This window comes from Cololabis saira, chromosome 10 (genome assembly GCF_033807715.1).
Source record: "Cololabis saira isolate AMF1-May2022 chromosome 10, fColSai1.1, whole genome shotgun sequence".
Classification (NCBI taxonomy): domain Eukaryota; kingdom Metazoa; phylum Chordata; class Actinopteri; order Beloniformes; family Belonidae; genus Cololabis; species Cololabis saira.
Genome location: NC_084596.1, coordinates 23,734,363 through 23,744,554, shown reverse-complemented (window position 1 = coordinate 23,744,554; position 10,192 = coordinate 23,734,363). Strand labels below are relative to the sequence as shown.

Genomic DNA, 10,192 nt, shown 5'->3' with positions numbered 1-10,192 from the left:
CACTGCAACCACACTTAACTCTTGTGATTCTTGAGGTAAATTTTCACTATCGTGTATTTGTATTTCTCAAAGATATCAGCAAAGTAAACCAAAGAAGGGAGGCGGTAAAAATGCGCCCATACAATTACACATTTTAAGGAGCCTTTTTGCTAGGCTTGTTTAAAAGTTATGAATTTTAATTCTGTAGCCTTACAACGTATTTAGATGCTTCATCAATAAAAACAATTAAAAAAATGTTTTGTACCTTTGCAACACATTGCTGTAGCAAATCTTGCTCTCTTTAATATTAAGCTTTTTATTTTAGCTGCTGTCTCTGGCATTTATCACATGTGTTATGTGGCGAAATAGATATCCATCCATCCACTAACTTCTACTCATCCAAGTTAGGGTCATAGGGGCAGCAACTTAAGCAAAGAAGCCCAGACCTCTTTCTCCCTGTCCACCTCCAGCTCTTCTGGGGTGATGCCAAGGCATTTCCAAGCCTGCCGAAAGATTTCCACTGTGCCTTGGGTCTACCTCAGGTACTCTGCTCGGTTGGAAATGCCTGAAACGTCCAGGACACATACCAGATGCCCAAAACCACCTCCACCTCAACTGGCTCCTCTCGATGTAAGGGAATCGTGCGTCTATTCCAAGTTCCTGAATTTCTCTGTATTTTTAGGGGGAGAGTCCAGCCATCCTACAGAGTAAACCAGTTTTAGCCCCATCAACTCATCTACCTTCTACTAGTGGACTTGTTGGAGTAAACATCATCTTTAAAGCTATATTAGTTCCAATATGAAAACTAGTATGCCTAACTAGTTTGTCAGTTTTATTCATTCAATGAAGCCCTACATAATAATCTTTGCCCTCCTTCCATTTAATTGCAAATAATGTGCACATTCAGTAGTGTTCATTTCACCTTAAACATCCTCACTGTTTATATTAATATCAGCTCAAAATAGTCATGTCAGTTGCATGACACTGACCTTGGAAGTGAGGAATTGTGTTAAAAGTGTTTATTACCAGCATTTCAGGGACACTCGTTTTCAGAAATGTAGAGATTTGGAGCAGTGGTTCTCAATTTAAAAACAACAGTGATTAGGATCATGTTCTAGTAAGAATAAAGTCTAATAATTAAATGTAAATATCAAATATTTGAAAATATAATTGAATTTACCTTTCACTTTTAACCCATTGCTTTAATCCACTATGGAAAAGACTGAGGGAATTGTTATTGTTCCATCAGAAAGCCTGAGCAAAGGAAAAACAGCAATACATAACTGCTCGTGTCTCGTGGGGCAGCATAATGGCATAATACTGCTTATTGAACTCCAGACTTATGTAACAAGAGGAGCAATGTTGATGGATGTCCACTCAGGGTGGAGCTAAAGTGATGTTTGTGTACTTGAACTGTGACAGCAGAGGTTGCAGTGACATTTTCAGTAGTCTGTCTGCACTGATGGATTTGCTTATTCTTGCACAATCTGATACCTGGGTGTTTGTGAAACGTGTCTCCACGCAGTCTTCATGTGGTTACACTGTGGACTTTTCATTGGGGAGGAATCCACAATATGTTTGCTTTGACCTCAGTGAGGACACGTGAGCTACTGCAGCATCTACCGTTCCAAGTAACAGTCAGGTGAGCTCAGAGCTGAGAACAGAGACTGAATGTCAGTCTTATGAGAGAGAAGCAGCTCATCAGAAGTGGATGAGATGCCCATTACTCACAAGTGCTTAAGTAAGACCGTATCTATTTAGAACCATCAACAAATCCTATCAAATGTTCAAAAAATACATTTTTCTAAAAAGCCCTGGGGTCCCCAAGAACTGATTTACCAAGTGGCCAACCCCTTAAAGGAAAACCTTGATTAAACAAGTAAACAGACATTAAAAATGAGCTGTTTCCATACACACATTAAAGTATGACAGAAAGCTGTGCTTGTTTTTCATTTATATGAATTATTATGCTGACTCTCCGTTTTTACACTTACTGTACATAGAAGGTACTAGAACTGTTTTTTAAGCTTTTTTATAAAAGTTGACCCTCGAGGCTCCTCTCTCATTGAAGCGGTTTACCACCAGGAACCCTCTCTGCCTGTAAGATTGCACTCAGTCTTTCCTGTTTTAATTAAGGTTATAAATTGGACTAGTTCAGGTGACCCTAAACTACACCATAATTTATGCTGCTATAGGCCTAGCCAAAGGGGGACTCCCTGTATTGTAATAAGGATCTCTCCTCATCCTCATCCGTATATGTCAAATATAAGGTTTTAGGTATTAAAAAATAAAAATTAAAACATGTGTTTAGATTTGTTTCAAAGATGTCCCGTACTCTCTTTTAGAATTTGTCCGTCCCAGATTGTGCAAAACAAGCCAATACCATGATACTACCATCACCTTGGTTCACAAATGCGATCTAGTCCTCATGCTCTCATGCATTTTCTCTTTCTGTAAATGTAAAATGTTTTAATTTTTTAATTTTTTTTATTTTTTAATTAAATTTAATTTTCTTAATCGTTTCTATAATAATTTTTACCCACAGCCCTGGTTCTGGCTTGTCTGTGTCATCATTGTTTTTCTTGGAAGAGCAGTGCCCTCCTGTCACAACATTGTTCGGTGTTCTCCTAAAGGTGTACGTCCACATGAGTTGGTGTGAGAGAGACCTTTATTTGTGTACAAGTTACCTTGGGTTTCTATGTGGCCTCACAGAGCTCAACAATTCTGCTCTTGGACTGATCTCTGTTGGTCAGTAAACAATGTCCATACAGTTTTCACTAATGTTATTCTACTAAATGACAATGCCTGACTCTAATTTACCCAATGAACCCAGACATTCGAAAACTTTTGCCATTCAAAGATAACTAAAACAGTTTTCTTTTTTCCTGAAAAGATGAATGACTGAGGACTATGATATATATCCCTTTTTTTTCAATTTTTAAGACTTTTGAGAGAATCTGATAATCTTTTATGAAATTGTATGCAGAAATACAGTAGAATACAAAGAGTGCACATACATTCAAACATGACATTATGTCTGACTACTTATAAAGGAAAGTCCAGTGCCACTGTCCATTGTATGGAATTAATTTTTTTTCCAATGCAATCTTTTCAAGTGGATTCCAACAGAAAATTGAGTTTTGTGGCACAGATTACTTGCTTGTTGTATAAATCCATGGTCAGCCCTGTTTTCCATCGGGAATCTAGTTATGATTATTGAACGATAAAGAGAAATATTATCCTTTCAGTCTCTTGGCTCCTATATTGCTGTAGACAGTTGCTTCAGGCATGAGCTTGTTGTGAAGGAAAGCATTAGTATTTAAATAAAACACACACACACTTCAGGAACGCACAGAATCGCCAGTAATAAAAGGTCTAATACTGTATAAATTATAGGGAAAGTCTCTTGTTCATGGAAACAGGAATGACGGGGAGAGTAGCGTAACACTGAGCTGATATAATCCAATACCTGCCCAAATATATCAGTCCGGTTCCGGCCTTCCAGTACTGCCCATTACAGTGAAAAGTGTAATTGCTCATGACATCAAACACACGCACAGCCTCCACAACAACCTGATCAATAGCACTTTTTGTTGATTCAGTGCGTTGCTGATGTTATCAGGACAGTCGATAATCTTGCTGATGGGAGTGTGGATGGTTACACTTGTGACGCCTGTTGATGTCCCTTATTAGAGCTAGGTGCAATTCAAAGCAGCATAATTTGTTCATGTGCTGCTGCCAAAACAAGAAGCTTTTTAATAGATATGTCCTGGAACCGTCTATGTTTTTCAAACCAGCATGCTATAATTTATCTAGCATGGTTTCCAGGAACCTTCATGTGTGATTACGGGGAAATTCATTTTCCCTGCGCCGTTATCACTGCTGCTCAGGTTTGTGTACCACAGGTGGATGAGAGGTGATACCAGCTGACCCAATTTCCTGCCTTGACACTGCGGGCAAACAGTACAGAATCCTTCACCTGACTCTTAGACCCCTCACAGATCTCTTGCTTCCCAACCAGAGTTGTCTCTACCTCAGGGTCAGGGTATCTCCAGTTACCAAAAAATGAAGAAAGAAACTATCCAACTCATAAACTCACAAGTTAACTGTATTAACAGTAGTCAAAGACAGCCCGTTGTCTTCCACCAAATGCTGCTCAGTAATACATAATCCCATTTATTAGGACACAGAGAATGAGTCTTGCTTATAAAACATTGGAGGTGGGAGACCAACTGACGCAAGTCTGTGTATGAGCTACCATGTGAGGACACTGTAAAGCCAGACTTTGATCGATGATCATGTGACCAGACATGGCTCCCCAGGCCCCTGTGATTTGATGGTGGATCTGGGGAGGCCAGCACAGGTCTGTTTCACTGTTTCTGCCCTCATTTTTAATTAAGAGTCAGTATTCACTATCATTCCAGCGGCTGCAGAGAGCCCAAACCTGCAATAATATGTGCCTTTTATTCATTTTGAAGAAGCTATCTGCCACCGTGATTGTTAATGTGGGGAGATAATGTGCCATTCAGTTTCTTTTTGTCTTCCCAAGTTTCATTCGGAGAGCAAACCCTGGTCTCTGCAGTGCTGCCTCATTGTTTGTCTGTTTTGTTCACTGAATGTCTCGGGACAAAAGCCACATCAAGGAATCACATTAACATTTTCTGTCACCATTTATTAATTCACCAAATACAGTGAAAATGGCATCATAATATACAATGACTCATTCTTAGAATGTCATGACATTTTTGTAACTTTTTTGCCTCATAAAACAATGTTTCGTTATTGAAAATATTAAGGTGTCATGCACAACAAACCATATCCAGTTTCTTTTAAAATAATGGTACAAAATAAACAAAATTAAAAAAACAAAAACTGTAATGTCCAAAATCGGTCAAATAACGACGTGTTATTTGAGGATACTCGTAAACAGTGCAATATACTCTAAAACTGCCATTTTCTAACAAATTCATCAACGAAGCTCAAGTCACAGTATACGATTTCTTAATAATAGTTTAACATTGATGTGTGCAAAAACCCCAGACACATTCAGTTAGTCTTTAAAAAAATGTTTGACCTTTGATATAGAGTGAGACGAGTCCACCAAAATCTTAGATTCGCCCCTGTGAAGCCCAGTCTCATTCAGTATCCTCTCTGAAGTACAAATATTTCTGTTGATGAACTGTAAGACGATAGACTAGCATATAATTTAAATAACAAATATTTAGATATAAAAATACAAATATGACTTTTGTTAAAAAGAAGCGTGCCAGGGTAAGAGTGGCGGCACCTGTGTTGGCACCTGGAGTGACAGTTCATGCAAATAGATGGAGAAAAAATGTTGAATTCATAGAGCACGAAAACACAAATAATTGCAAAATAAACTAATTATAGAAATCATTTTTTTCCCATCAATTTCATGACTACTGTTCAAAACATTTGCTTGAAACTCCACATTTTTGCTGGCCTCTGAAGATATTTCTGAGTGCTTGAAAATGCTAAGTGAAAGAGGAAAAAAAAAAAAGATATGTGCAGGTGTAAATCAGCTACATGAAGGTGCCAGCCTGCACCATTAACCACCGATGGGTAATGGAAGAAGTTTCTCAGTTTCATCCGAGGCCTAATCTAATGCTGAAAACAAGTGGGGTTTCACTACAGAAAAGATTAACATTGCACCATCCTCGGATATACGTTTTATACATACAATGAGTGTCCTCTATTTGAGAGTTTGGTTGGTCTGTATTTTTCTTCTTTTTTTTTGAAAGGAAAAAAAAAGCATTAGCAGCAACAGGAATGCATTGGACCAGTGCTGAAAGACAGCTCCCTTGAATGCACTGTCGCTGACTGACTCAACAAAGCAAAGCCTATTGGGGGAGGGAGGGTCGTGATAAGGGCTTAGCCTGCCTACTGTACAACTTATCGAAACAGGGCTGGGATTTAGCTCCGCCCCCTGCTGTTTTGTTGCTTACAGCGCTTTAGGAACAGATAGAGATGCTCGTGAAGTAATGACAAGTTCAGCCATCATTTTAGGTCAGCAGAGGTTGAGATACAGAGCGGGGTCCGCCATCTCAACATCTTGCTTCTCAGCCAGTAGTCAAAATCGGGATTCGTTTTGGAGAATTGCCAGCAATCCCATGATAAATCTTGGTCTTTTCCAGATTCCGTCATTCTCTCCCTATAAACCCTCTCCGTTTTCCTCTTCTCATTTCATGGCCGTCATCCCATCCTGGCTTCCAGCTGCCGTTTTTTTTTCTCCCGCAATCCTCGAACATGCACAGCCGACAAGTGCTTCAAATCGGTGATCGAAAATTAAAAAAGTCTGCAAGGCATCGTTGACGTTTTAGACGCCAGGTGAGGACTTGTCCGTCATCCCCTTCAGCACCTCGTCTATCCGGTCGTCCTCGATGACCACTGTGGACGGGAAAAGAGAGGAAATGTTTACTGACACCGACGCACCAACGCTCATTTCTTATTATTTATTCATTTTATTATTATTTATAATAATTATTATTAATATTAGTTATTATTTTTAGATCATGTTTTTATTCCACTTATTTAAAGGCCTTCACGTTAGTGGGATGTGGCGCACCAAATAACTACAGCAAATGGGGGTGGGGGGGTGAATAAATATAAAAACATTAGAGCAAATCCCCACGCTGAAGTACCTGGTGAAAATAACAAACTGACCATTGTTTGATGGAAACCCACGGGGTGTGTCCTTGCATGCAGATCATTTCTTGTGCGTGGATGTAAACAAGTCAAAGCAGCCTTTTATTTACAAATGTTGTTTACTGTGCGAATGCGTGGAATATTCTAGGCACGACGATTAAAAGAGGAGAAGAGGAAAACAGCTCGCTCCTCAGCCCACTCTTCGGGCTGATTTATGGTTCCGCGTTACACCAACGCAGAGCCTACGTAACCCTACGGCGTAGGCTCTGCGTCGATTTAAGATAAGATAAGATAAACCTTTAATAGTCCCACAGAGGGGAAATTTGCAGTTTACAGCAGCAAAGGGGATAGTGCAAAAACAAGAGGCATCAATAGAAAAAGTAAAAGTAATAACACAGTAATAATAATAACACACTATAAACAGTAACTGGTATACAATAATAATAATAAGAAGAAGAAAGATAAATAATAAGAAATACTAGTATATAAAAAAGATAACTCACGGATATTTACAGATGGATATTTACATAATTGCACGTTGCAGTGAGTGAAAGATATTGCACATTATTTCCCTTATGTACATTTATTGTCAGGTTGTATGTGGTCTACTGTGAGCAGTGCTGGTTGTGCAGAACCATAATTCAGGCTTTAAGCCCCTTCATCCGTAGCAGCTTTGCTTTGCGCTTTTTTCGTGCATTTTTTGCTCACTTTGCATCACATCAATTTCCTATTTGTGGCTTGCAATTTAAAGACAAATTTTAAGTGCAACACGGTTTTAGTTTGAGCCATCCTCTTACCTCGTTTGGCTCTCCCGATCTGGCCCAGCTTTGGGGGTCTCTTCGCTTGCGACGCGGCGAAAAAGGCGCTGGTGTCCTGCAGTCCGCAGCTAAAGGACATCTGGCTGACCTCGCTGTCAGCCCCGTAGCCGTTCATCTTGCCCTCGTTGTATGGCAGCACCTCGGACATTGTGGCACGCTCAAATAAGGAGATTCACCGGCGCAGCAGCAGCAACAACAAAAAAAGGACAGAAGGAAATAAAGCAGTCTTCCTCGGGAGTCGTAGATCCTCGTTTTGTTGCAAAGTGCAGCGGGTTTTCCTGCAGGGCTCCTTGTTGAGTGGTTGTGCAGCCCCGGTGCGTGAGGTCCGGGTGGTGAAGGGTCTCTGTGCGCTCTGGTGCAGCTGCAGACACACTGATCAATGCGTGTGTGTGTGAGTGTGTGTGTGAGGCAGAGGGAGAGAGAGAGGGGGAGAGAGAAGAGAAGCTGAGGCAGAGAGAGCTGCGTTCACCTGTGAGGCTGGCTGATGTCTGGCGAGGGAAGTGGGAGATCCCGAGATCATAAAGGAAACCCAGGCAAAGCGGTGAAGTCATCCATCCGGGCTTGGAGCGCGAGAGCGTGCGCGCTGGGGACTCCGGCTGCGAGAGGAGCAACAGCGACACCTGCAGGCGAGGGAGGGCATCGCTGCTGCCGGAGCAGCTGCACCTGGAGACGGAAAAGCTTCCTCGGGGTGTTCCTTTGTAGCTCAATACAATCAATGCACTCATTTTTTTTTACTTTATACTGATATGAACCCTGCTGTATCATACGGAAGAGTATTAGGGCCATGCAGGAGAAAAAATATTTGAGAAGGGAAGATTTTTTTTTTTATTGTGCACTCCAAAAAAAAAGTTGAAATGTCGAGATTAATGTTGAAGTACAATTTAAAGTAAAAAGTTGAAATGTCGAGATTAATGTTGAAGTACAATTTCAAGAAAAAAGTTGAAATGTCGAGAAAAAAGTCGAAATGTCGAGAAAAAGGTTGAAATGTCAAGATTAATGTTGAAGTACAATTTGTCAGTGGTTGACATTTCCCCCAGTTTGTTTTTGTTTTGCCCCGTCTGTGTGTCCCATCTGCCCTGATTGTCTGCACCTGTGTCTCGTTATCCCCTGTGTATATCTGGTCTTGTCATTCCCTTGCTCCTGGTGGTTCCGTACTGTGCTTCCCTCCATGTGTCCTGCCAAGTTTTTGCTTAAGTTTTTTGATCCCTGTTTTTTGATCCTGCCAAGCAGCGCTTTTGGTTTTTGTAAATAAACCCTTTTTTTGTTGAACTCCTGCCTTCGCTCTCCTGCATCTGGGTCCTCATCCTACCAGCCCTGACACAATTTCGAGAAAAAAGTCGAAGTGACGAGAAAAAAGTCGAAATGTCGAGATTAATGTTGAAATACAATTTCAAGAATAAAGTCAAAATGTCGCCTTTTTTCTCAACATTTCAACTTTATTCACGAAATTTTGACTTTTTTCTCAACATTTCGACTTTTTTCTCGAGTGCAATGTCTCCAATATCCTCATGAGCATTGTGCAGCAAAGGTCAGTGCTTGTACTGTCTTATAAAGTGATGCAAATCTGAGTTTCTGCAAACCTTCATACTTCATACGTCTTAGATCATGTTTTAACAAGTTTCTAGTGAAGAACATTCATAGAAAACCCAGTTTATGAGCATTTAATCATTTATAAAGGGTTTTGTTGAAAAATATATTGATTTATTCAAAGAGAGCATTCACTGTCTTTACCATTCTTCTCCAAGAACTTCCTTTAGAATTTAGGATATTGATTTCTGGTCCAAATCCTGATCAACAGAGGTCTTTCTTGGTGTATTAGTGCCCCGAGTTTATCATACTATGTAGTTTTCCACTTGCCCAGCTAATGTTTGAGGATGAACCACATGTTAGATGGGACGAAGACCTGGAATGGTTCCCAGCCACAGATCCAACATTTCAGTGTCATGATTTCAGAGCCACTTTTCCATGTTTTCACTTTTGGCTTGTGACCTGGTGAAATTAAATTTCCCTTAGACTGTTGGGGAAAAGCTGCCAATGGATGACTTTTTGATACCATTATTTAGTCATTGTTTAGGCATTGTTTTTAGGTAGAACTGTTAGTGAACTCACTTCCTTAGATGAGAAGCAACAATCCAAAAAGGAGGTCTCTGATTTTTACTAACGGGGGATCAAAACACTTTTACTAGATAATATTTGGCTGTATGTGTTTCAGATTATAATTTTCTTTTGTTTATTGTAGTCTACAAGTAATTATAATATTTACGTACTGTTTCATTATTGATGAGTAATAACTATAGGTTATTAGGTATATTGGGTATAGTTATCACAGTCTGCTCATCTCCTGTCTCTGCTCCACTCTACCTGTTAGCCACGCTTCCTCATCAGGCCAACTCTCCAAACCTGCGACAGCCCTGGCTGCATTTAAGCTCCTCCTGCCTCTGCTTCAGTGCCCGATTGTTCTTGTGTCATGCCTGACTTTCCAGCATTTTCCCCCGGACTGATCACCTGTTGCAGACCTCGCCTGTCCCCAACCTGCCTGCCTCGTCTCTGCCCTGGATATTACCTCAGCCTTCTGTCTTCGAACACGAGTTTCGCCTGTTCCCTCCTGGTTACACACCTGCTCTGCTCTGTGGCTACACAGCTCACCACTGGACCTGTCTGCCAGCTCGGTAATCCACCAGTTGTTGGCTTTGCCTTCAGTCAGCGACACCAGGCTCACTCCTTCTCTG

The 10,192-nt window shown here is 40.6% G+C and overlaps 1 protein-coding gene across 1 annotated transcript; it reads right to left on the bottom strand.

Annotated features, from left to right (window-relative positions):
* Window positions 1–4,630: 4,630 nt before the first annotated feature.
* Window positions 4,631–7,967, bottom strand: camk2n1a (calcium/calmodulin-dependent protein kinase II inhibitor 1a). Its single transcript, XM_061732165.1, has 2 exons — window positions 7,443–7,967; window positions 4,631–6,387 (listed from the first exon to the last, which is right to left on the bottom strand). The coding sequence occupies exons 1-2, from the start codon at window positions 7,609–7,611 to the stop codon at window positions 6,317–6,319; spliced, it is 240 nt and encodes a 79-aa protein (XP_061588149.1). The 5' UTR covers window positions 7,612–7,967; the 3' UTR covers window positions 4,631–6,316.
* Between the last annotated feature and the right edge of the window lie 2,225 nt (window positions 7,968–10,192).

Bases quoted from the DNA above. Each gene is read 5' to 3' on its own strand.
- camk2n1a (XM_061732165.1), bottom strand. From the start codon at position 7,611: ATGTCCGAGGTGCTGCCATACAACGAGGGCAAGATGAACGGCTACGGG. The intron at 6,388-7,442 runs GTAAGAGGATGG...TCCCGTCCACAG, and splicing joins GATCGGGAGAGCCAAACGAG to TGGTCATCGAGGACGACCGG.